Below are 27,508 nucleotides of genomic sequence, written 5' to 3'. Positions count from 1 at the left end.
GTGGGGGGGGGGGACTCACTGTACCATGCAAACCTTTGGATATGCCTTAAATAGTTCTTCATACAGTGACCAAGACCGTTCCAATTTACTACTATCAGACAACTCAATTCAGCTTCACCTTGCAACAAACATGAGACTTAGTTGAGTTTATTCAGAACTTCCAAAATATATGGCAGTTCAACCAGAGAGCTAGCTTGTCCTTTGATGATGTTCTATCTAGACTCAATTATCAGCAGCCCTTGTTTTCAGGCAGCTAAAACTAGCAGAGATTATCCATTAATTACAGGCTGCAGGTAAAATTAGCTGGTCTGAAAGTAACTCAAGTGCAAAAGAAGTATTGTTTTAATAAAATGCAGTACTAAAAGGTATCTGTTTAGAAATAACTAATGAATGTAAAGTACATATTCACCCATTCCATTAGATTTAGCAGGAATTTTTCTAAATATTACATGCCATGGTACAAAACAGGCAAAAGAGGAATAACAACAAAATTCTAATAGCACAATATGAATAAAATGTCAGGGAACCTTTGATTGCAGAAGCAACCAAGTACCTCTTAAATACAACATATATCCAAAATGCTTTCCAAAAGTACAAGAAACATTATGTTCCCAAACCAGTTAGTGTTGCTAAGTGACAATGAAACCCCTGCCTACCACATTGTTTATGAAATCTAACATTTAGAAAGGGAGGAAAAGGTTGAATTTAGTAAATATTGTTGTTTTCTAGTCATTTCTAATACTATATATATGAAAATAGAGGTGGATGCTGCTCCAGGATTGAATTGCAGAAGCCACATAATTCCTTTTAAAAGGATTTTAATTTCAGTGTCCCAACAACTACATAACCATTAACATTCTAGTCAGATTTCAGAGACTTCTATTTGCATTATGGTCTCATTTAGCTATGGTTTATAACAAGCCATTAACAATACATTTGTGTCGCTAACATCACCAGATTTAGCAGGTAAAAGTGCAAAGCTCTGCACCGTGCCATCAAGAAGAACTGGCCCACCAGTAGCTGGGCCAGTTCTTTGTTCTACATCTTTGTACCTCTTCTCCAGAGTAGGAGCCGGGACTGGCGCTGCTCTGTAACTGTCCAGCTGAGACCAGAATCAGTGGGGAATCCTCACTCCCGCTGAATCCTAGTTAGCAACCATCTTTCTTTTCTTTTATGTAGTGTTATAAGCAGCTATAAAATGGGGACATGTATTACCTCATTTATGTTACTGAAAACAAGTAACTGATGGATTTTTACAATTTAGTCACTATGGACAACCTCCTAGAAATCCATTGGAAAGTAGCTTATGACTTTTAACAGCAAACCCTTTTGTTTACGGAGCCTCCTGAGAATGAACTTTTTTTTCTATTTGCCAAATTCCATTACAATTCTGATTTATAGATCTGCCAAACATCAGCTGAAACGTAGGAAATGCGCCACTGAAGCTTCAGAAGCTGAAGTATTGAATGTCTTCAGCACTGGTACAAGGATCCAGATAAAGAGGTCACTTACATAAATGCCCAACACATAAGACATTTAAATCATGGAGTTTCTTAGGATTGCCTGTTTTGAACCTGAATAAATGCAGACATTACTAGTTTTGTCTTCAGGAAGCTCTAGGATAAAAAAGGAAGAAGATGCTGGCCACTCTGGCTTCAGTTTCTGAGTCCCACTTCCTTCTCTGCTTCAGTTGCTGCCATCACACCAAAATGTTGCCATTGCTGCCGATGCTGGTGCTGCCATTGTTTCCACCATGTGCATACACCCAAATACCCATGCAGAGAGAGTTCTGGCCAATTAAAAAAAACATAACTTGAAAAGCTGCCATGGAGTACATGGGATCCAAACCTATCAAGGACTCCAAGACCGCCATGTTGTTCTGCCCATCCAATTGGCCTTTCATAAAAGATCAATAAAAAGAACAGCATAAGCTCATGCTTCAGTGTTTTGAGTGCCTCTGGGACCTGGTGCTCTAACAGCATCAATGCTCTAAACAATTGACCGTGGGATTTAACTATAATTTTCATCATGATATTGCTCAAGCTTGTAATCTGGCCATAGAATTACTTAATTCCCCATCTGGAGTATAACAGGATTTCTCTTAATGTTTGTATTCAATTGATTTCATGTGCATACTGCAACATCTTTTAACATTTGATTTTTTTTAAAAAGAGAAAATAGTTTCTTTGAAAATCGAGCACAGGAATATCTGGACCCAAAACAATCAGAATGCAAATAGCAGTTTTGCCTCTAGATACATAATGCTTGATTGCACCTTTTTTGGTAATTCATCATATTCCTAGTCATATGGCCAGTATGAAATTTAAAGTACTCAGTACTAAAACTTGCCTTTGACAGATGTTGTGTTATTGCAATAGTCAAAGGAGACTCATTTGAAAAGTAGAAAAATTCTAGTTAGTGGAGAATAGAATTTAGGAATTCAAAGTGCCTGGAGTGGAATTTTTTTTAATAAGGGGAAGACTATTTCAATTGCAATGGAAAGTGGATGAAAAAAAGGAATTGACACTCCAAGCCACGTGAGAAAAAGGATACAACCTTTACTACAGACTTTTGACTTCTGCAAGAGCTTGGCATAAGGGAGCAGAGATGTTAATAATCAGTGTCCGTTTCTGGGAGAAAGAAATGCACAGGAAGAGGCCTGATGGGACTTGATATTGTTTCACAGTTGGTGGATTGCACCACACAGATTCAAATGGAGTCTGCTTCCAAACTCACTTACAATTTTTATTTAAAGAAAGACTCCTACACAGAGCTCTCCCAGGCTGCAGCCACTCTCTGCTCAGGCCAGAACCTGTGAGTAGGGCCCTTAACTACTTCCCTTTTCCTCGCAGGAAGCACAACCCATTCAGGCACTTTTATAATACTGCTACAGCCATTAGGTGTTTCTGGAAAGGCATTGATTGATTGATTGATTGATTGATTGATTGATTCTATAAACTGTTGCAATGGGATGCCAAGTACTACATGGGACTCTCTGGGTGAACAAACAGTGAACAATTTAAAACTAAGAAAAACAGATAAAATACAGAAAAGTACAATTTAGTGCAATTTAGACAACTACCTGGGTCACTAACTGAATTAATTTTAAGCAAGTATGGTAGACTTAAAAAACACCAATAAATATACAAAATTTAAATTGTCTCTGACTATATCATATACACATATTTTGTTCTACACTGAAATTTCCTTCTGCACAGTCAAGCACAACAAACCAGGTGCAATAAAGAAGGCTTTATTTAGTTACAGGGCCAGTTCACTTGATGGCAGCATGGCTTGCTATGTCTACAGTGACTTGATAACCACCCTGCACACGTTGGTTGTGTGCCAGCCAGTTTTATATAGTTATGTTCACTGGCACAGCCTGTTGTGTTGCCAAGGCTGGGTGGTTGGGGAGGTTAACAAACCATCATATAACTCTAGAACAGGTCATTTGGCCTACGTCTTGGCAGTGTAGGCAGTAACAGCAACGAGCAGGGTTGGTTGCCACCACCGCTGATGTCCTCCTCAGCAGGAGCCAGGAAAATTTCAGAACATACAACATCCTAGGGCTTGATCTGGTGAATCCAAGGATGTACCCTCTGTTTCAGGCTCTAGACCTGAAACTTGAAATAGTAGCAGTAACCACTCAAAAGGCTCTAAATGTAGTACTAAGACTTACTTGAAATGTAGCATATGGAACTCTTAAGGTAGATCTTCAGCTTATTTACAAGGGGAGGGGAAACAAGGATAAAAAGACATACAAGAACCAAAGCAATCTTTGGAAACAATGCTTTGGGCAAAAAATAACAGAAGTCACTTGTACTTATTCATACAAGATATACTTAGGTATGTGTCTTCATCCAGAATAGTGCCCAAAAGTCACAAACCAAAAGCAACATAGAAGATAAAGCTGAAGACAAAGGGCTGCAGTAGCTCCCTTGATTTTATATTCAATGGTCTTTTGACAAAAATAAGGTGAGGCTGAGTCATGAGGGGGCTGAAGTTCTCAAAGCCCAGCTGAAATCAACCTGTCTGACTGGAAAGGGTTCTATTCCAGGCTTGCATAGTCCAAGATGACACACACAGCGGTTTAACAAGTCAATGCCCGCACAAGTAACTGCATAACGCTCACCAGTATGCAAGTGGCATGTGCAAGGGGGCGTCTTAACCATGGTGCAACCAGGCAAAGTCACAGCTACAGAATGCACAAATGCTTGTTTAATGTAAGTAACCATGGGCAGAGCAGGGAAAGGAATCTAGTGATGTACCAATTTTGTTGACCTTTAACAAAGATGGTCCAAGTAGTAGTATAATTCTTCTATGGAACAACAGTATCCATTCTGTAAACACCTGCTTAAACAGGAAAATCCTCATATTCTGACTTATAAGTTATTTATTTTTTAAAGCCAAAAGGATCCTACTTTCCAAGATTGTAGGTATCAAGTAAAATCTGCTGCTTGATGCTTGGTTCTACCAAGTGAACTGGTGAACAATTGCCCAGTGTTTCCTCTGATAGAACTGATACTGTTGTTTAATGGCAGAATTGACACAACTACTAGGCAAGTTCTGATGAAGATTCATAAAAGAGAATCTTCATCAGAACATCACCAGATAACAATCCTTGTATAGCTAAATACATAGAGAATAATAAGCCTACCAGGATTTGTTTTGGGTAAAAGTATCCCACAGGAATGCTACCAGGGCTTAGTCTGTGTTTCTAAGCAAACACAGTCAAATTCTGCAACAAACACAGCCAGAATCAAGTTACTGCTGTCTGCTGCCTCATCCCTGGTGTGAGATCAAATGTACTATCATCTTATCAGTGTCTCAGAATTTACATAGGTAGCCGATTCTCCTGGCATTCTCAGTGGACAGTGGTGGATTCTTACTTGCACAGTGCTGTATCTTCATTTAAGAGGGAAATATCTTTCAAATGAGCAGTGCTACTTCACTTGGGGCTTCATTCGAGCAAAGGCTTGCAAGCTGCTGTGTCTTATCTGTTTCATAGCCCTGTCAGTTTGGCACCTTTCACAAGCATTAAGTTCATTGCAATCCCATGCAAATTACAAAACCTCCAGTAACCAAGTAGAGATGTCAAAACCTACTCCTATGAAGGACTGATAGACCTACCAAGTACAAGAAATGGATTGATAATTGCATGTATGTTATTACTGGACAGTCAGAATGAGGACCAACTCCTTTAAGCTGCCAAATGATTCTTTTAAAAAATCAACTGGATGGGATCATGCTATGGTGTTGTTCTTTTCCCATGTCACAAAAAATCAAGAAATAATCCCTCTGGATCCTAGATATCACTAACAGTATTTATCTTACCCACACCATCTCTGCTCGGTCATGATAATCTGGTGAAATTAATGAGTCGTCCATCAAACCAATGGTATCTCTGTTTCAGATTATCATCTTTTCTGGAATTCTGCAGCCTCCACATTTCACCCCATGAAGAAAGCAAACTTCAGGAGGTGGATTTTTTTTTCAGCTTCAGCCATTTCATCAATACACATAGATTACCTGGTCAACTGGGACCTCAGTTTGAGTGTCTTCATCTTCCTGGACTTCAACGGCCCCCCGCATCTCAGACCGCTTTGTGCCAGCCTTGTAAATACCCTCTTCTGTAAGGAGAGAGAAGCAGAGACCAATTGTGACACTATGTGGTAAATGAGTGAACTGCATTCGAGGGCAGCCTAAAAATGGCTTTCCAAATCTGATGCTTCACCCTTCAAAGGAATTGGGTCTTCTGGTTTTAAGAAACCTTGCGTCCACTCATTTTTCCTTTTCTTGGGCTATGTAAGTCCATTAGTCTTTTATACAGTATGAGTAAAAAACAGCTTCTCTTGATCTCTTATTGAATGTAACTAGCTCCACTATGAACTTCAATTGCAGATGTTTATGAAAGAAAATATAGCACGCCGGTTCGTTAATAGCTTTGCCATTGTAAAGGCTTACCTACGAGGAAGCTTTTTCTGGTTAGGGAGTGCTGAGATTTGCAGGACGCTTTTTAAACATGCATAAGATTGCACCCTTCACCCCTCAAAAATCAATTTCAGAACTAAGATGAGAGGAAATGATATCACATTAGTTTAAGATAATTATTAAAATACATAAATGGTTTATCACACATGAGAGAGAGAAGTTTTCACACTAAGACAAATAGTAGAAGTACGTTCACAGTGTGGCAGAGAAGAGGAAATTAATTAATTCACTCTGGCAGCTCATCCATGTTTAGAAAGGAGATGGAAAAACAAATGTTTGTAAGCGTGAGCCCTGTAAATTTTGCCTCTGCCACAGACTTTGCCAGCAGGTAAAGACCTTGTTCAGGCAAGGTTTGGGACTGTTCACCTCAGAATGTTTCTGTGCCCATTGTTCATGGTTTTGATTTGCTACTTTTGTCTGGTTGTTCTATCTGGTTTGACATCCCTGATTTATGATATTGTATTGTACTGTATCATGTCGTGTCATATCGTGTCGTATCATCAGTTTGTGCTAGTGCTTTTAGCTATTTTAGAGACTTACAAAGAAAGGCATGATATAAATTTAAATAAGAAATAAAAAAGTAAAGCAATTAAAAGATAGACACCAGATACCAGCAATTCATGCAACTTGCATAAGCTGTTTTCACCTGTTATAAAACTTGTTTGACATGCACTTCTGCCTTTGTAATTAAGGATTCTTGACTCTTAGGATTGGATACATAAAGACAAAGAAAAGCAATTCAGAACACAATCTTGTGCCAGTTCAGAGAAAAGAATGCCTCTCAGCTCCGAACATGCCCTTTTTTTCTTTCTAAACTGACAGAATTGTGCCTCAAGTGAACAACATTCTAGGCTGTCATACACCGTGGTGCAGTATGAAATATCCTACTGCAAAATCAGAAATGCCCGATTTGATCACCACCAACAAAACCTAGAACTGCTCAAATTGTCTCATCCGATTATTAGTCCATGTCCGTGGCCACCATCTTTTACAGGGGGAAAAAGTAGAAACAGAAGGAATCAAAAATAGAAATAGACACACATCTATTCACACATCATGTCAACACACTCTAGCAATAAGCCACCATGGGCTGATGGTGGGCCAAACAACCCAGGTGTGTGCCCGACAGACGGCTATGCTTAGCATGGGTGTTAGCCCCCTCCATCCTCCTCCGTCTTTCCACAGGTATCTCTCTGTGTGTCTCGAAAGGACTCTGCTTCCCAAGGTCACCCCTATTTGCAAAAAGAGATGTATGGACAGGGGAGAGAGGAGCTATTGAGAAAAGAGAGATAAAACATCAGGCGGCAAGATTCAAGGGGAAGGCAGCAAGAAATGAAGCACAAGTGAGCAAACAAAGAAACCCAACCAAACCAGGGGGACCAGATGATGCAACAGAGATAATCAATGGTTCTGCGTCTTTATTTTAGCAAATGCCCATGGTCAGCAGGAGGCAGGAAGGCAACTGGCCTTCCAGAGATTCAGGGCACCAAGTGAATTATTCAGGACTTTCTCCTCATTAGCCATTCTTTGACACCGGGGCATCCCCGGTGGGTCCCTGTGCCTGAAACTTCTGAAAGGCATTTCCTGTTTGATCCGAGTTAGTGTATCCATCCAGTTTAACAGACACTCTTCAATAAACAGCAAAGTCATATGACTGTATTAAATAGTAAGCATGTTATGCATTCAAACAACTAAGAAGAAATCAATATACTTTAAATAATTGAATACAGAAAATTAACATTTCTTCCATTAGATCCTTTCCAAGGCAGCACTAACAATAAAAAATGTATTACAGCACAAATGATCATACTATGCATAGCCATTTAATGCATTTCAAAATTGAAGCTGATTGAAGTTCAGCATTAGGAAGAAAATAATCATGATAACAATTTTCCCTGAATATTTTATGGAAATCAGGGGCATTTACAGAACTATAAGCTCTGTATGTAAGCATGAGAGTTAATGTAATGACAAAAAATATTCAATGTAATTTACCAGATGCTGCCTCATAAAGTAAAAAAAAAAAAAATGGGGGGGAACAGCATAAGGAAAACATTGCTCATTAAATTCAGCAGATACCTAAAAGGGATAAAATGGATAAGGGGCTGTTTTCTAATCTTCCCCAAAGTAAAAGCCAAAAACAATGTGCGGGGTGGTGGGGAGAGAGAGAAATCGGCATTCTGCTAGGAATCCATTTTAAAATGACTCAAGAGAATTATAAACATGCCACAGAAAAGGAACTATTTCATGGACAAAAGGCAGCCCGTTACATTCTTTTGGGAAAAAACACGTGCATCTTGTAAAGCAGAGGAACATTAATTTACCACAAGTTTAGTATGAGAGGAAAGAAATAAAAACTGATTAGATGTAAGCAGACCATTTTAAAAATCCCTTCACCACATAACAGTGATCACAAACCACCCTACCATAGGCAGAGTTCTCACTCATAGAGGACTGACTGAACCTAAGGTGTTCAAGAGCACCCAGATTTTAAGCTGTAATAGCGAAACCCTCCAGAGGTTTATTCAGAGGCAGACTCCGCAGCGTTCCTTGGGTCTCGGGATCAGTGAGCAGAAGCAAAGGCAGTACTGCCGAAGCTGAGACCATGGCCACTGACAGTCTAAAGGGCTACTGGGCCATGGAGGAACTCCTTCTGGCAACTTCTGGGGAAGAAACATTTGAGTAGAGCAAGCTGCATTTACAGACCTGCTGCTCAGAAGCAATAAGAATGTGTGGCCCATGAAATGTCCTCTTTCCTTCTGAGAGACACCTTCAACAGAACAAACAAATGTATTTTGTCCAAACCCATCGTATATGTTCATAAAAGAAACTAATTCAACTCTGAGGCTAAAAAAAACCCTACATTTTGAAACATCTTGGAAATATGGGCCTTTTTATTTAAGCAGCATTTTAAATGTCAATACTATTGACTTTTATCTGGCCAGGGCAGCTTATTTTATATTGTGTGTGTGTGTGTGTGTGTGTGTATATATATATATGTATATATTTTAACTTATTATTATTCTTATGTCTATATTTTAATTTATGTGGTTTTACTTTATTGTTGTAAGCCGCCCCGAGGCTTCGGCGAATGGGGCGGCATAAAAATGTTTTCATAAATAAATAAAAAATAAACACCATTTCATTACAGCCCTACCAGATACTTCAGTCCAAAGCTTGCTTGCTTTGTGTCAGAAGCACCACTGTTAAAATAAGGCATATTATAAAACATATTTTACTAGGGCATATTATATATAGTCCAAAGTAATATAGGGTATTTGAATTTAAGCTCCAACACTTTGAACTGTGCTCACAGCAGCTTATGAAGGTGTTTGAAAACTGATCCAACTCATCAGCACAGAAGCCAAACGGTCAATGCCCATTTCCAAGAAGTCTTCAAAAAGACAAACTAAGGTTTCCCCTTCCAGTTTTATGGCTAGTGCTGACACATGCAGATAAGACTAAGGAGATGAGTGCTAAGCAAAGAACTGCAGGCACAGATTGCATGAAATCAAACTTAGCAGCTGCTTACTAATGTCCCATCTTGTAGTTCTTAGCGCACAGAAAGCAGAGAGATTCGGTATGCCATCCCACACTTTCACACAATTATGAGTGTGATGAACACAGTGGCCAGTTACACATTATTGTTGATGTCTGGTTTTAGTGCATATTTATTTATCTTTGCTATTTACAAAAACAGAATCTCTTGGATGAAGAATACATAAATGATTTACCTAAATAAATAAACCAGCAAACAAAAGGGATAATGGAGGTATAAATCCGCATACCTAAGGTGTATGCATGTTAATTTAAAATCTTGACTATAATTTAAGCATCAAGAAAATATATTTTGCCAGTGGGAAAGACTGTGACCAAGTGTTCCAATCAGCCTGCCTGGTCTGTTATCTGCTGAAAGGCAATTTCAAGGCTCCTGAAGTTCCTTCTTATGACTCTCTCTCTCTTCCACCCGAACTCAGACTGGACAGCACCTCAAATAAATAATGATCTTAGAGTGAGGACTGTCCACTGTAAAGTAAGGCACATGGCCACCCTAATAGTAAAATGTGATTCCCTATTCCTTTTAAGAGATGATCACCATTGGGGATGCCCAATATAAAAATTAATAATCCCCACTAGTAATTTAAGAAAATTTCTACCCTGCCTTTAAGCCCACGAAGGGCTCCCAAAGCAGCATCAAGATTCAGTACCACAAAATGTAGCAATGGCCATGAACTTGGGTGGCTACCACTGGCTACTAGTCACAATGGCCATATTTTATTTCCAGTATCAGAGACAGCATAGGGTGTCTCTTAACACCAGTTGCTGGGGAAACAGGAAGGTGGTAATTCATGTTCTCCTGAGGGTTTTCCCATAAGCATCTGTTTTGCTACTCTACAAACAGACTGCTAGAACATGTAGTCCTTTTTTCTGAATCAGAAAATTCTCCTCATGTTCTTATGTCCAGAGTAAAAAGACAAATAAAAAATGAGATGAAAAGAATATATTGTATCAATTAAATCATTTTTAATGTATTGCCTCTGCAGAAGCTTATGACAGATTAAAGCTACAACCAAGCAGAAATCTTTGTGGCCTCATCTTTTTGATGCGTACCCCATCATTCTGCCAAGAAAAATAGTATGCGAGGCAGAACTCAAGAGAGGGGGGACAACTGAACTTCCTTTGGAAAAGGATTCCACCACCGAGAAGATTCTCTTTCATGTCACTGCCAACGGCACCTCCAAAAGCAGCGGCACAGGGACACGCCATCAGAGGCTGAAGCAGGTTCACATGAGCAGCACTGGCCCAAGAGATGTTCCCACATGAAGCAGGACACCAAATAATGCCATAACAGCCAACAGCCAAGCCAAGGGACACACAATCTAAAGCCCATAAAATTACTTTGGCACTTGAGGCTGAAGCTCCCACAAGAGTGTTTCCCTTTCCCTTGCAGTAAAAATACTACAGCAACAATGAAAAATAAATCATGTAAAAATGGCCCTTTCATCATACCACAAATCCACTGCCAGAGGCAGTGGCCTCATTTTGCCCAATTGCTAGGGCTGACCCTGTCCCTCAGATAAACTGGCCCCAAGCCAGAGCTTAATGGTAATAGCCATCATGGTGAATTGTGCCCATTAACAACTGGAAGCCTGTACAAGTGAAAAAGAACTGGTCCTAAAATGGCATCCTACAAGTGAGCAACAGAAACATTAGGACACTAAATTAAAAAAAAAGGCAAATGAATTATGTGAAGGCAATAAACCAAATATCATTTAAGGGGATATATTCTAATGCAATGTGTGAAGGGTTTATATAATAAATAAACAGGATTTTTATGGAATATATAGAAAACATCCAATAAAACAAAAGTGAGAATTTATGGAGCTTCTAAATCTTGCTAGTTGCTTTATTTTATTGTGCGCAGATACATTTCCCTCAAGGATTTGTGTTAAGATAGGTACTGCATATAAATTTGGAACAATTAAATAATAATTAAAAACACCTCTGTCACAATAATTTACTTGTATAAGGATGGGACAACATTTTGGATTTATTAGCATTCATTCTAATAGCAGAGAGTATCAATTCTGGTGTGACATGAAATATGAACTGCATCCCCCATGCAGCTTAACAATGGATTAGAGAGCAAAATGAAAGTGAAGCCAGCTGGGAAATGTTTAAAAGAACCAACGGGGATGAGAAAACCAATAGATTTGGGGCTGATTTATGTGCTGATTTATAGATTCCAATTTGAAAATGAAACATAAGACATTATATCAGGTCTTCCAAGCACATTTCATCAAAATATATTCATCACTAAACTTAGAATCTTGAACCTGAATGGTTTTTGACTATACATATTGAGTTCAAGTAAGATGCTAAGCAAGTAGGAACAGAGAAACAGAGTGAGTCATAAGGGGTCTCCTGGGCCATCTAGTCTGACCCCCGGCTCCAGGTGGCTCCACTCACAACATGCCTACCATGTGCATGTCCAGCTTACCATTGAACACCCTCACCGATGGGGCCTCAACCACCTCCCATGGAAGCCCATTCCATTCCCTCGGGATCCTGTCAGGAAGTATTCCAAGGAAAAACTACTACAAACCGAATACAAAGATGGAGGGAAATCTAATTTCTTCAAAAGGCTTGGGGTTATATTAGTTCCAAGAAAATTAGAGCAGCAATATAAAATGACTTTGCTTTGTGGCCATGATAGTGATGCCTCTGATATACTGCTAGGGTGGCTTGTGTTGTGTCCTCAAACCTTCACCTAATAACAGGACCTGCAGAGGAGAGTTAGAGAGGCAAAGACAGAGAGATTCCCTGATTCAATTATCAATCCAACTTCAAATGCAATATAAGAAATTATTAAAGACTAAGGAATTGGCTTATTATAGAGATAACGGAGAGAACTTGCCCTTAGCCTAATCCAAAATCATGAGCGGAAATTCTGGGAATTGGTGGCTAATGGTATTTCCACACACCATACCATCTCTCATGCATGTATTTCAGCACAAAGCTGGACCCAGTATTTCTCCTCCATTTCTAGCTGCCCACACACTGAACCAACAATAGTTCCTATTGATCTAAGCATATTACCAGAGTGGGCAGCAGTCTCAAAAGCTCAGTTTAAGCAGCTGATCTCAACCTTGGCCCATGGAAAAACTCCTGGAGAGGCCACGATTCCTCCAGAGGTATACAAGATGAATGATTCCTAGCAGGTCCCTATTTTGACTAGAGTCTTTTCAGAAATAGACAAAACATGTGTTGCACCTCGCCACTGGAAACAAAGTATAATCTATCCAGTTTTTTGAAAGGGCAATCGGCAGGAATCCACCCAATTAGTATATTAGATATTTCTTCTAACTTTATGCTAGACACCTTCTGAATAAACTAGGTTGGGAGGAGGAAACAAAATTTCTTTACCCAAAACATGCAGGGTTCCAAAAAAAGGACGTAGCACATGTGCTACTTTGAAGGCCCTTATTCAAAAATATATCAATGGGCATCCAAAATAACTTTATGTTGCTTTCATTGGTCTTACCTCTGCCTTTGACTCCATTGATGGGTCTCGATTATGGGAGAAATTAGCTAGGACTGATATTGAAAAGCACCTTCTTAAACTAATAATTGAACTACACACTGGTATTATAGCTACAGTAAGAATGGGCCCACAAAGGTCACTGTCAGACCCAATCTCATTGGAGAAAGATGTTAAGCAGGGCTGTTTACTTGCTCCCTTTTTATTTAATTTCTATATTAATGATATCACAGTTGCCATGAAGTAACAAAGTTTTTTTCTCCTCCCCACTCAATGGACAGGAAATTTCTATGTTAATGTATGCTGATGATATGGCTCTTATTTCTTATACTGAGACTGGACTTAGAAGATTACTGACTAGACTAGTGGCTTACTAAAAAAAACTAAAAACTAAAGATAAAAACTAAAAACTGTAGTAAAACAAAGATGAGTCATTTTTGGCAAAAGTAATACCAATCACAGATCGACAATTAATGCCTGACAAATAGAGCAATGTCCCTCTTTTACGTATTTGGGTTTACAGGAATCAGTGGACCAAACTTCTGTATCCCATTTTACAAATTTATTCCCTACCATCCTTGGGAGAAATCTGATCTAGGGTTAGAGAAAATATTAGATACTGACTTTTTGAAAAGGATGCTGACGAAGATGCCCCATTTACATTGAGATAAGGGCCAACTTACTAAAGGTAGAAGTACTTAAGGTCTCTGACCTTGAAAAAATTATTTATCTTCTTGCTGATGTGTTTCTAACTGTTAGCAACCAAGCTGCTACTTTGTTGTCATTTGAATTCTTAGTTGTAGCATTGACTCTATTTTGTTGTAACTCTTATATTTTCTTATTTCACATGATGATGATGATGATGATGATGATGATGATGATGATGATGTATCTTACGGTATTACTACATTATGGCCTGTGGTTACAATAAACTTATTTGCTTACTTACACCTAATAACGCAACCAAACAGCTTAGTCAATTTCTGTGTGGGAAGAGAAACTTGCTGATTTGTTTGGATGTGAAGTTTGCAAAGGTAGGGTGATGGCGGGCAAGAGTTCCCAGGTTTGCAAATCTATATGCAAAACTTAGTGACAGCAAGGAAGTGTCTGGCTGACAGGAGGGAACTGGGCAGGTGAGTGAGTTTTAGAGGAGGGACTGTTGCCTAGAACGGCCAAGAAGGAACAGGGTTGATAGAGCCCAGGTCATTAGAAGTCTGGCCAGAGTGGTGTCTGCTGCAGAGATGTGACCTGGCAACGCTAATAGTCCACAATCACCACAAAGAAAGCAGTGTTGAATTGCATGCACTGACTTGAACTGGACAGCCAATGCTTTGGTGCTGCCTACTAGCAGGATCAGATTGTTTAAGGTGTTTAAAGGGTTCTCAACATGCATTTCACAGGTTGCATCTCCAAGGTGTATTCGTGTATACTTACTCATTCCTAAACTTGTAACTGGAAGTTAGCCCCAAGGTCATCTTGCTCAACCACTTGCCAGGGCATATAGCAAGCGGTTGAGCAAGCATCTCCAACAGATGCTTAATATAGCATCTCTGATAGATGGCCACCCAGCCTCTTCTTAAAACCCTCTGGCAACACAGACCTCCATCTTCTGAGACACTTTTTTCTACTGTTGAACAGCTTGTGCTTTTAGGATGTTCTTCCTAAAATTTAGTCAAAATCCTCTCTCAAATGAATGCCATCCCACTTTGTAAAGGGGACACGCTCTGGAAAGGACCATGTTGAGCTTCCATGCCCTCTTTGAACTGACATGCCAGGCAGTTGTACACTCCAAAGGCTGCACGTCTAGGAAATCTATTTAAGGCTAATCAGACAAAATGGATGGAGACAATTTTTCTTCTTTCCTATCATACCTATCTTTTTACCAGAATTTTTCATTAGTAAATTTGTTCTTCGTATAAATGGAAGCTCTTTGAGAACTACTGCCAAAATCCCTCTAAATACAAAGGCCATGTAATACACCAAGCAGAAGAAAACTTATCAACTTCTTCACAGCATGAAGAGCACAAAAAGGAATTAAAGTTTCAAAGCAAATCAGATACTGCATTTATATGGCAAAAGGAAGCTATTACCCTACAGGTAGTAAAAGCCTCATTTCAAAGAACTTGTGGGGAAAAAAGAATCTAATTCCGTTTCTCTCAAGCCACTTAGGAATCATTACATAATTTTTTTCTAAGAAACATAAAAAGAACATTATATCACCTGCTGTTTAAAATCTCCAATTAAGCCTATTTCAAATAAATCTCTTCTTTTTTTGAAAAAATCCACACATAATATCTAAAAACTGGACATTGGTATTAACCTACCTTGGTTAAAACCACAGTTCTTTCAAAAGTATAAGGAACAAGTCCATCAAGAAATAAACACAATGTTTCCTCCTTGTCAAAGTGCACATAAACAAAAGAATTGAGAGCTGAGAACTAATCGTTAGAATAAGAGATGAGCGATTTGTGGCTTGACAGGAGATGTCACATATGGGTGGAATTAGATCCAGACTATAAGACAATATTTAAAGTATTGTCCCTGTGTTTCAGTTGTATGAAAGATGGTTGAATGTTGCTTATCTGTTTTTCAGAGGCTGCAGCATTCCGGCTGGGAGACATTCCAAGACTCCAACATTCCCTACTGTTCCATGGATGACCACTAGTGTGAACAGTCCCACAAGGATCCATTGTAGGGGTTGCCTCTACTCATATGAATCTCCCCACATATCTAGGTTGGCAGCACAGCCCCTACTTTTCAGATCATCATGAGTAAATACCTGGTTGGCAGGTAGCAAGGAAAGGCCTGGCACTACAGTTGGCAAACCTTTCCTGGGAAGAAATCCCACAAGTTCCTCTTTTTTTCAGGTCAAGGTGAGGTTGAAGGTTAACTTTGAAGGACAGAGCAACAAAGCACTCCCATCTCTTCCTGGAAACAATATTTTTACCAATTGGGTGGGAATTTAGAGCATCACTAAAGTTTCCCGGTGATCTCTTCTGTAGATCCTTAGAACTTGTACCAGGTCTACTCTTGTATTCAATCTGAAGTTGAACTAGATGAAGAGGGCCTCCTTGCCCCGTCCTCTCCACAGCAGAAAATTAGACAGAGGTACCATTCATGTGAGCAACATTTTCACAGAAGGCAGTTCCTTGGTCCAACTCTCAAATTTTCGTATCTTGTGTGTGCACCTTGAGAGTGCTTCCAAAATCATGAGCTTTGGTAACAAGTGACCGTGCTAAAGTCTGAAATGAGTTGGGACTCATAGAGATGAAAAAGGTAAGGAGATAAGGTAGCATGATCATTGAAATGTTGCTGAGGGGAAGATCCTATGTGCAAAATCATCAAATATATTTTGAGAGACTGACTTGCCCATCTATAGAAGTCTTTGCCTGTATCAAATGTTACTTCTGCTTTGTTATTTTTCAAAGTGGCAGCTTATCATATAAATACATTCACCAGTAAAACAGTTTACCATCCATGCGGCAAGCTTTCTCGACTGTTCAGAAAGACTTTCCCCCTACAGTGCTGTAGTTCCCTAATAAATGTCAGGTGGTTTGCAACTAAGAAAATTGGCAAAATTTGGCTGGCAATGGACAAGTAAAATGCCTTCTAAGATCGGTCCATTTATTCCAACTTCGGAAAAAGAGTTCAAAGGAATGCAGGACTGTTAGTTTAAAAATCCTCCATAACCCTTATTTAAAAGTTCCCATCTCAGTTCATCATGACTACCTTTTAGATGACTGAATTTAAGGGCGTTGTCGCCGTCTGGGGCTGTTCAGGGCCGTGTGGGGTTGGGCTGGGCCAGGAACCTTGTGTGAGTGTTTTAGTGGGGGGTTTGGAGGGTTTTAAATTGTATTTTATTGGATTTGTTTTAGTGACTCCACATCTGGCTGATGCTTTTATGGGGGTTGCCTGGGGAGCGCATGGGCTCCACCATTGGGGTGATTTTGGGCAGTGGGAGAAATGGTGTTGTGGAATTGACATGTCGGCATAGAAGGAGGAGGGACAGATAGTTGATACCTGTTCCTCCTTCTTGTTATTCCTCCAATCTGAAGGTTCTGGGTAAGCTTATCAACTGCCCCTCGGGCCTGACAGTGCTGCTGCTTAATGCCAGGTTGGTCTATAATAAAACATCCCTCATCCACGACTTAATTGTGGATGAGGGGGCCGACCTGGCTTGCATTACAGAGACCTGGGCGGGAGGGCGGGGATGTAGCCCTCTCTCAGCTGTGCCTGCCTGGGCACCAGTCACGTCCGGAGGGGAGGGGAGGGGGGGGTCGCTTTAATTTACCAAGCTTCTATTTCCCTCATGGGGCTTCCTGTTCTCTCAAGATCAGGTTTAGAGCACTTATACCTGGCACTGGGCAGATTGGGGATTCTGCTGGTGTACTGTGCACCCTTCTGCCCATCAGACTCCCTGCCTGAGCTGACGGAGATCGTCTCTGACCTGGTGTTGAAGACCCCCAGGATGTTGGTCCTGCAGGACTTCAATTTCCGTGCCGAGACTGTTCTGACCGGGGCAGCTCAGGACTTCATGGCTTCCATGACGGCCATGGGGCTGTCTCAACATGTCATAGACCCGACCCATGAACGTGGTCACACGCTGGACCTGGTTTTCTCAATGGAGCAGGAAAAGGGTGATTTGAGGGTGAGGAATTTGCGTCTGACTCCCTTGTCATGGTCAGATCACTTCCTCGTAAGGTTTGAGCTCGGAGCTGGCCTTTCTATTGTACGGGTGCGGACCCTATTGTGATGGTCCGCCCTCAGAGCCGGATGGATCCAGACGGATTCCCGAAGGCTCTGGGGGATTTTCCGGTTGATAAAGCTGGCATTCCTGTTGATGTTCTGATCAAACTGTGGAATGGGGAAATGGCTAGAGCAATTGACACAATCGCCCCTAAGCATCCTCTCCTGCCAAGCAGAGCCCATCCATCCCGATGGTATACACCTGAACTACGGGCGATGAAGCGGGTTGGGAGACGTCTAGAGCATAGGTAGAGGAAATCACGGGATGAATCTGACCGAACACGCTTACGAGCTCATTACTGAGCCTATGCTGTGGCAGTGAGGGCGGTGAAGAAGAAATTCTTCTCCACTTCCATTGCCTCCTGACAGTGCCGCCCAGCGGAGCTTTTTTGAGTGGTACATGGGCTGATATACCCCGGCCCTAAGAAAGATCTTGTATCACCATCGATGGCCCGCTGTGACGACTTTGCCCAGCACTTCAAGGAGAAAATCGCTCAGGTTCGTCACGAGCTGGACTCCACAATTGATTCAGATCCTTTAGGGGAGACACCAATGACTCCGTCTGGTCAGGTATTAATGGATGAATTTCAGTTAATGCAGCCGGATGAAGTGGAGAAGGTGCTTGGACAAGTACGTCCTACCTGCCCTTAATGGCTACTGACCAAAGCCAAACACGGGATTGGCTCCTGGATCCTGGAGGTTATTAATGCCTCTCTGAGGGACAGCCAGGTGCCCACTCCTTTAAGGAGGCAGTAATCAGGGCTGTCCTGAAGAAGGCATCCCTGGATCCAGAGATGGCCACCAATTATAGACCGGTGGCCAACATCCCGTTTTTGGGCAAGGTGTTAGAACGGGTGGTGGCAGGACAACTCGAACCACTCTTGGGTGAAACTGATTATCTGGACCCATTTCAGTCCGGCTTCAGACCCGGGTACTGTACTGAATCTGCCTTGGTCACGCTGTATGATGACCTGTGCAGGGAGAGAGACGGGGGGAGTGTGTCCCTGTTGGTTTTCCTGGACCTCTCAGCAGCTTTCGATACCATCGACCATGGTATCCTCCTGAATAGGCTGGTGGGATTGGGAGTAGGAGGCACTGCTTGGCAGTGGTTCTGCTCCTACCTTGATGGCCGATTCCAGAAGGTGGTGCTGGGGGACTTTGACTCTGTGCCATGGCAACTTTGCCATGGGGTACCGCAGGGTTCCATTTTGTCCCCCTTGCTATTTAATATCTACATGAAACCACTGGGAGAGGTCATCAGGAGGTTTGGGCTGCAGAGTCATCAGTATGCTGATGAAACCCAGCTCTACCTCTCTTTTTCAACCGATCCAGGTGAGACAGTGGCTGTACTGAACTGATACCTGGCTGAGGTAATGGGCTGGATGAGGGCCAATAAACTGAAACTCAATCCAGATAAGATGGAGGTTCTGTTGGTGAGTGATTTGAGCTCCTGGGCAGGTGACTTGGGCCTTGCCCTGGATGGGGTTGCACAACCTCTAAAGGACAGGATCTGCAGCTTGGGAGTGCTCCTCAACCCGGAGCTGTCCTTGGAAGCTCAAGCGACAGCGGTGGCGAGGAGTGCTTTCCTTCAGCTTCGGCTAATACATCAGCTGCGTCCCTACCTGGAGGAAGATTGCCTAGCAACAGTAACACACGCATTGGTTACTTCCCAGTTGGATTTCTGTAACGCGCTCTACATGGGGCCGCCCTTGAAGACAGTCCGGATACTTCAGATGGTTCAAAACAGAGCTGCCAGGATGCTGTCGGGGACTGGGCATTATTCTCATATAACCCCAGTCCTCCACCAGCTTCACTGGCTTCCCATCGAAGTCTGGGCTCAATTCAGGGTGCTAGTTATTACCTATAAAGCCCTAAATGGCTTGGGACCAGGATACCTAAAGGAATGCATTCTTCCCTATTTGCCCTCCCACTCCCTGAGATCAGCAGCAGAAGCCCTCCTCCAGGAACCCTCTGTGAAAGATGTTAGGAGACAGAGTACCCGGAGGAGGGCCTTCTATGCGGTGGCGCCCCGTCTATGGATTGTGCTCCCCGGAGAGGTCTGCCTGGCACCATCATTATATGTTTTTTGGCACCAGGTTAAGACCTTTTTATTTAATCAATATTTTAATATGTTTTAATATTGAATTTTATTACCATATTTTATTTTGCAGCCAGAGTGGGTTGTCAATTTATTTATATTATATTGTTTATGTACTTCGGAATTTTATTTGTGTAAGCCATCCTGAGGCTCTTGCAAAGGACGGCATACAAATATCTCAAATAAATAAATAAATAAATTTCCATTCATCCCAGCATTCAATTAGCATTTAGCTTCCAATTTCCGTTTCTGTTGTTTTTGGCTGCTGCATATGCTTCCTGGCTTTTTTTCTTCAGTTAAGAGAATCTAGAATGGCTGTCTTGACTGCAATATATTATTTTATTACTTGCGGTGACTACTTAGATGCAGGATATAAATACTTTAAGAACATTAACAGATATTTAAAAGCCTCTTTTCAGATCTGTTCCTTGGAATTAAGATAGATAGCCTTGGCAAAACTGCATAACACAGGTGCTACAATGCAAGGGCAAAAAGGCAGGCAAAAGGTTATTTCAAGAAAAGCTAAAAACCAGGAAAGATCCAAGTTGTTCCTTCAGCTGATAAAAAAAGAAACTACCATGAATACTTCTTTAAATGGAAAGGCAGGACGGAAATATTTTAATAAAATTAGCTATTTTCTGTGTCACCTTAATCCTCCAGGGAAGGAGGAAAAAATAGAGCTTTCTCTGTCATTTTTCTCCCTCATAATAATGAGATTCAGGATTTTTTAATTCTACCAGTGATGTTCAGAAGCTCCAGAAACACTTGTGACTCAAGCATATTTACATGTAACTACATGTTATTTTAGCTGCAGTATGATGCTATAACATTTGGGCAGTAAAACAATTCCTGAGCACTGAATTGCTGCCTTGATGTAACCAGGAGGCAAACGGAAGCCAGAATGTACTGCAGTCTCTGTAGCAACTGAATCATGATTGTGCATTTGCCTTCCCTTCTCTTTACACTAAACAGAAGCAGGGAGGCTCATAAAATGGCATAATGGACTTTGAACAGAACATCTTTAATCTTGGATGGAATGGTCTGCATGCAATATGAATTCATTCTGCTCTAGATATCATCCTTCTTTCCCTTTCTGTCTTTCTCTGTCTGTCTGTCTGTCTTTCTAATCTCTTGGATAAAGTGAGTCATGACTGACAATGCCATGACCACTGAAATCTCACATTTTGACCTTTTGGTATCACATTTTCCCTAAAAATCGCATTATTGAGAAAGTAACCAATTCTCTATCACCATTTCCTTTTGAAGTCATAGGTATGGGTCAAGCTTTATTTTTGTCTCTTGTAACCTCTCTTCCTTGTGAGACATACTTGTCAGTTCAGCTCTGCTGCAGATACAGGACAGCCAGAACTATTTCCGGCACATGAAATGGTGCCCGACAAGGGGATAGGAGAATGCAGCGCGAGTTTGATCATCTCTAGAAAGGAAGGGTTGACCCCAAGCTCCACTGTCGTGACAGCTCAAAGTACGAGAATACTATGAGAAGCAGAGGAATTATGTAACTACACCAACAGTGGCTTCCACAATGTCCCTGACAACGCCATCCTCACAATGCTGCTTGCTAACAATGGCCCATTATTCTAGAAATAACTTTTTTAAAAACTGAAGTTAAGATGCTCATGCTTCGATACATCAGTCTTTAGGAAAATTCATGCTTGCTCATGATAAAAGCATGAGAATTATAAACATCAACTGGTATAACTTTATGGAAATTATTAATAAGCATTATTGGCTACTACCCAAAGTATGATCATTGTGATAAGAGATTCAGGTACTTACCATTATCTGTGAGAACATAAGATCCGGTAACTGTTTTTCCATGGTCTTTTGATTTTGCAGACTTTTTAGACTCTTGATTCTGACTGTGTTTTTCCTTTCTCTTTGGTGGCTGAGGAGATGACACTGTGTCCCCCGTGTCAGTAGATTTGGACTGATGCCATTATAATACCAAAAAAGAAGGGGAAGAAGAAGAAAAACCAGTTCATGTCATTTGCAAAAACCTGAAAAAGTGCTTCTATCTTCTCCCAAACAAATATATTTTATTATCAAATATTTCTGAAATGCGTTACTCAATATATATTATTTCTTTATTTGTTTCATTTTTCTACTCCCCAATAGCCAAGGACTCTCTGGATAGTTAACAAAAGTGAGAAGCTGAAACATATAACAAAAAGGACAGGGGCTGCATAGGAACGGTGAAACAATAAACAAGAAAACTTCAGCAATTGCGATCCAGTCAGCACAAAGCTACAGCACTGGTTCAGAATAAAATGCAATGCTAAAACCAAGATTAAAAATTAACAATTAAAGCTCTGGGAAAATAAAAAGGAGTTTACCTTGTGCTGAAAAGAATAGAGAGGAGGACGAGCTCTCTGAGGAGTGCATTCTATGGTCAGGATGCCACAATCAAATAGTTCCTCTCTTGGTAACCACCCTCTTTTCTTCCTTTTGAGGGGGCTCCTGGAGAAGGACCCCAGAAGATGCCCTTAGGGCCCAGGTGGGTACGTCAGATAACACACTCAAGGCAGGAGTAGGATGACTATCCCACTGTAGTACCAACATTGTTTCATTTTTGGCACCTGCTGAACGCATTTTTATTTAAACAAACTTTCCCAAAGGTTTTATCAGCACAAACAATGTTAGAAGTTTTGTCTCTCTTGTGTTTGTATTCTCCTGCCAAGTCTAAAGAACTTTTATGTAGAATCAAAAAGGAAATTATCAACCCATCTGATAGAAATAAACATGGTGCTTGACCATGAAATATATACTATATCTCATACTTACACTCCCCTTAGATTTCCCAGATCCACCAATAGGAGGAAGTGAGGATGATTTTGATCTGTAGGAACAAATAATGATATTTTAGGTTCTAATTAACTCAGAACATTTTGAGCATTGTGAACTGTTATAAAGAAACTGGCCAAGTGTTGCCAACAAACCTCCTATCTTTGCAAGGTACTTGGAAACAAGAGATTATGCAGTGTAATTGCCATGGTCCACACGTTGTCATATTCTGTCCTAAGGTGGCAAAGCTAATACAATCTCAAGAAACATAACTGCTGCATTAGCTAAACCATGCATTGGTGAGATGATAACAAGTCTAGTATTACAAGTTCCTTCATAATATACTCTGTGAAATAAATGAAGAATCTGAAATGCTATAAACTATTTCTGCTATCCACAACCCAAGGTACTGAAGAACCATTTCTGTTCTTAGCAGGGAATAACACGCAGGTGACCACTGTAGAGCAGTGTTAGTAAAATGGGGTGGGGTATTTGTTTTGGTGCTCTAAGGAAGATAGTAGTAAAAAATAATGGAGTTTTAAAATGAACCAAAATCCATTAGTTCGAGAACCAGTAATGACTAGAAGACTTGTCTGTACAAGTTATTGAAAGGAAAACCCTAGACTTAGTGGGGAACCTTAGAAGCAGGCATTGGGCTCAATCCTATGCAAGTCTGGACAGAAAAGGGGCCTACAAGTCCCAGAATGCCCTCCGCATGCCATTCAGAGGCATCCTGGGAGTTATAGGCCTTTTCCTATCTAAACTTGCCAGGAATGCTCTCTTAATGCAGCTTTAGTGCCCCTTCCGTTCATCAGACAAACTGCTAACTTCTTTATCACCTAACGTGGGTCCAATTGATACAATAAATATTTTTCGTCCACACCTGTAATGCCATCCATTGCTAGGTGTGTGTCCACACAGGGAAGCTTAATATGAGATTTAGGCAAGGATGGATACAAGTATTATCAGGAACTAGAACTTCGCTCTATAGTCTTGTCTTTCACATACGTTGAGTATGGAAAAGTCGCTAGCATTTCAGGTATGACAATAAAGATATAGCAACTCTGTGCTTTGCTGTAGCAGTTGTTTGAGTTGATGACCATGAGTTATAAGTTTTTGTGCATAAATATTCCTAGAGCAAATAAATGCATAGACTTACCCATAAGATCTCTTCATTGTGGACTTGCTGAAGAGCAGTTCACTATAGGGCAACTTCTTAAATTTATCTCTGCCAGCTGCCACATAAAACTGCCCGTTTTCCAAATCCAGCCCACTTTCAACAGGTTTTCCATCCAAAGTGTAGAGCCTGCAATATATATGATGATTACATTGCATGTATACCCTGCTTTTCTTTCTTCTGCAAGGAACATAAGGTGACTTGCATGCTTCTCCTCTTCTCCATTTCATTCTCACAGGAACAACCCTGTGAGGTAGATTGGACTGAGAATCTGCAACTGGCCCAAATCACCCAATGGGTTTCATATCAGTTAGTGGGGACTAGAACCAGGCTCTCCCAGGTCTCCAGCCCAGCACTCCCACCACTGTGCCATTTGAGCTTTTGAACAAATGCGGTTTGTAACAACTGAAATGCAACAGCTCATCCCTCCAGAGAATGAACTAATCATTGCATCAAATCAGATCCATTTATCAACGGATGGGATGTTGTGAGTCTTATTCCATGAGAAAAGCTATTTAACGTTGGGTCTACTTTTTCCCAGCACAGAAACAATTGTCAGTTAAATTGGAAACCATTTTTAGTAGAAACAGTAGCAGGGGTCCCACCAGTTGTGAGCGGGTTTCATTGATTCAACAAGGCCTGTACAAGTGAATTTGTCCCAGAGTTGATACAGAAAACTAGCTTCCTGATTTAAAAATGTACAGGCCAACTGTTTCAGTGACTACATATTGTTTCTTATCTTTGTTTCTCGGCATGTCAAGTCTCTTTCTCCTTTTGTTAGGAAGTCTGATAACACTGCCCATTTTCTGTAAGAGTTATTCAAACTGATGTCATCACTGAGCTTAATGGATGTGCATAACATGGCAATCCACCGTGAATGTTAAGGACTAAAAGTCTCGTTCTTTCTGAAGTGTCTTCTGCAGTATTACCAGAAGAACCGGTGGGGGGGCAGTAACCCTGTTGGGCATATCACAGGGCACTGGGAAATTCTCCCACACCGCATGGCTTGTGTCACACCATGGCCTGTTGTGTCTCTAAGCCATGCCGACACTGCCTGAACCCTATATGAAATTTAAAAAACTAAGAATTGCAAATATTATGCAATACATCAACCTGTGTGTATTGCTAATCTATCACTTACTCTTCCCTAAAACTCTGGAAAATTCATTTCTTCTAGAAATCCTGACTTTTTTGTATGTGTATTCTTTCACGTGCAAATACCAGCCTTCGCTTTGGCATTTTCCTGTCACTTTAGAACAGTCAAAAAGGGACTCTCATGCCAAGTGGATTGTTTATACTTCACAAAAATATCCTGAAAGATATTGCTCCACACCTGCACCACTAAACAAGAGCCACTAGATGGGATGTAAGTCCAGATTATTTATACTGCTGTTCAAAAAATTATTAAGGGAAATTGCTTTATTTTAAGGATTCAGCAATCTGCTGATCAAATCCTCAGTTAACTCTACAGCTTTGAGTCCCACTAAAAAGTCATGCCACCCTTTCAGGATAAGAGCACAGACTACAAGAATTCTTTCATATATTTCCATACTGTTCCTTGGCTTTCTCATCCACTTAAATTCTTTAAAATGTTTTTCAGATTGTAAACTCTTGTTTTGCTTGTTTAAGATATCAACACAGATACTCAACACATTCATTTAGTACTTTCCAGATTTAGACAGATTATATCCTAAGAGGTTTTTTTAAGGACACACAAAAGTACTTGAGTTTACCATAATTACAATTGACCAACCAGACTATCGTGCATTTAGTCTGCATTTACTCTGCAATGTCCCATTGATTTCAATAGGGTTTACTTCTCAGTAGACATACATAAGATTGCAGTTAACTGAATTATTGTCTGACATGCAGAACACAGAACTCACTATAGCAGGGCTCTCCAACATTTTGGGGCCCATTAATATGTTTGAAAATGCGAGGAACTGCTGTGGACTGCATTGCAAAATGGCTCCCACAGAGGAAATGGATGGTCACACAATGGCTGTTGTGAGGGCCTGGCTAGTCACAAGGTGAGCAACCACTCAAGGAACTGAGGACCTGAACTCCAAAGCCAATCCATAATTTGACCCCACAGAAGCACAACAAAATAGCAATTTAATGTTCCATGGAAGCCAATGGAAATTACTTCTAATTAGACCTACCTAGAATTGCTCTACTCATCATATCTGAGAACAGGGAGTGAGTAAATTTGGGTACTGTGGTTTGTGTTGATCAGTCAAAGATCTGCTATCCCATGGTGGAGTGAAAGCAATAATTACGAAGATGATGTGAACTGATTATCTGTTTCCAAGCACCACAAATGCGAGCTATGCTTTTTCCTTCATTACACACACAATCTGTGCTGTTACTGATGTGTGTACTTGAAGAAAAAGACCACACTGGATTGTTCAGATCAGACTTGGCTGTACCGTACCTTAACACTACTCTCATTTATTCAATGAAGAGTTTTATCTTTATTAGTATCAACAGCCTTTACTGGAACCTTGACTAATGATAGTCTGGTTAGCATAAATCACAATGACTATTTTGTTAAAACAAGGATAAATTTCACCAACTTCTTTCATGTGTTCTCTTAACATTTTTAGAAAGGAAATATGAAAACTGGATTTACAGGAAACAAATAATATTTTGAAACATGCTGTTCAAATGTTTCCCATTCTTCTAACACTAACCATTGATGCATTACATAATATTTGCAATCTTTTATTCACATTAAAATCTTCTGTTAGACCAAATGTTTTGGCATATAGCTGTCATCAACCTATGGCCAGTGAGAGATAATGAGAGCTATTGCACAAAATAAATCACTAGGCCTTAGTTTGCCTCCAAAGTAGGACTGAATACTCTTGTCATGTTATGGTTTCTAAGGGCACACAACCCAAGAAGTGATTGTGAAGCCTGTTGTGTGTCTGTTATATCATGCAGAGCCCTTTCCAGACTTTCTGCATGGTAGGATTAGTTTTCTGTGACCACAAAGAAAATCAAGCATCTATACGACAGTCTCACTCTTTACTATGGCTTCTCCAAACATCTAAATCCAGAAATGACATGTTACCATTGTTGGTATGGACATATCATAGTCTCCCCTGGCAGGAGAAGCCACAGAAGTGGTCCCTTCTAGCCTTTGATATCTACTACTCACTAGCAACAGATACATCATTGCTTGCTTTATTCCCACTGACTGAGCAATGTGTCCGTCTCCATGTTTACTTTTGCAAACAACGTGAACATACATGGAGGAAAAGGGGAACACCATGGTGAAGCTGTTTATTTTCGTTTAAACATCTGTAGCACTGGGAGATCAGATTGCAGAATGCCTGTGCCAAATGTACTTTTGCCCCCAGAAATGTATAAACGTAAGTTGTTGTTGTTGTTAGTCGCGAAGTCGTGTCCAACCCATTGTAACCCCATGGACAACATTCCTCCAGGCCTTCCTGTCCTCCACCATCCCCCGGAGTTCACTCAAGCTCACACCAACTGCTTCAGTGACTCCATCTAGCCACCTCATTCTCTGTCGTCCCCTTCTTCTTTTGCCATCTATTGTTCCCAGCATTAGGCTCTTCTCCAAGGAGTCCTTCCTTCTCATTAGGAGGCCAAAGTATTTGAGTTTCATCTTCAGGATCTGGCCTTC

At 40.7% G+C, this 27,508-nt stretch overlaps 1 protein-coding gene across 1 annotated transcript in view; it reads right to left on the bottom strand.

Moving 5' to 3' along the window:
* DCDC2 (doublecortin domain containing 2) overlaps positions 1 to 27,508 on the bottom strand; it is a 56,360-nt gene that overhangs the window by 4,016 nt on the left and 24,836 nt on the right. The window contains exons 7-10 of the mRNA XM_044426568.1: positions 23,839 to 23,985; positions 22,680 to 22,734; positions 21,675 to 21,825; positions 5,530 to 5,630 (exon numbers count right to left, since the gene is read on the bottom strand). Coding sequence (XP_044282503.1) covers positions 5,530 to 5,630; positions 21,675 to 21,825; positions 22,680 to 22,734; positions 23,839 to 23,985 — 454 coding nt within the window. The remainder of the gene's footprint in view (positions 1 to 5,529; positions 5,631 to 21,674; positions 21,826 to 22,679; positions 22,735 to 23,838; positions 23,986 to 27,508) is intronic.

Source organism: Varanus komodoensis, unplaced genomic scaffold (genome assembly GCF_004798865.1).
Source record: "Varanus komodoensis strain SLA01 unplaced genomic scaffold, ASM479886v1 scaffold17, whole genome shotgun sequence".
Taxonomy (NCBI): Eukaryota; Metazoa; Chordata; class Lepidosauria; order Squamata; family Varanidae; genus Varanus; species Varanus komodoensis.
Note: the sequence above shows the minus strand (reverse complement) of the source record. Positions and strands in the feature narration are given on the sequence as shown.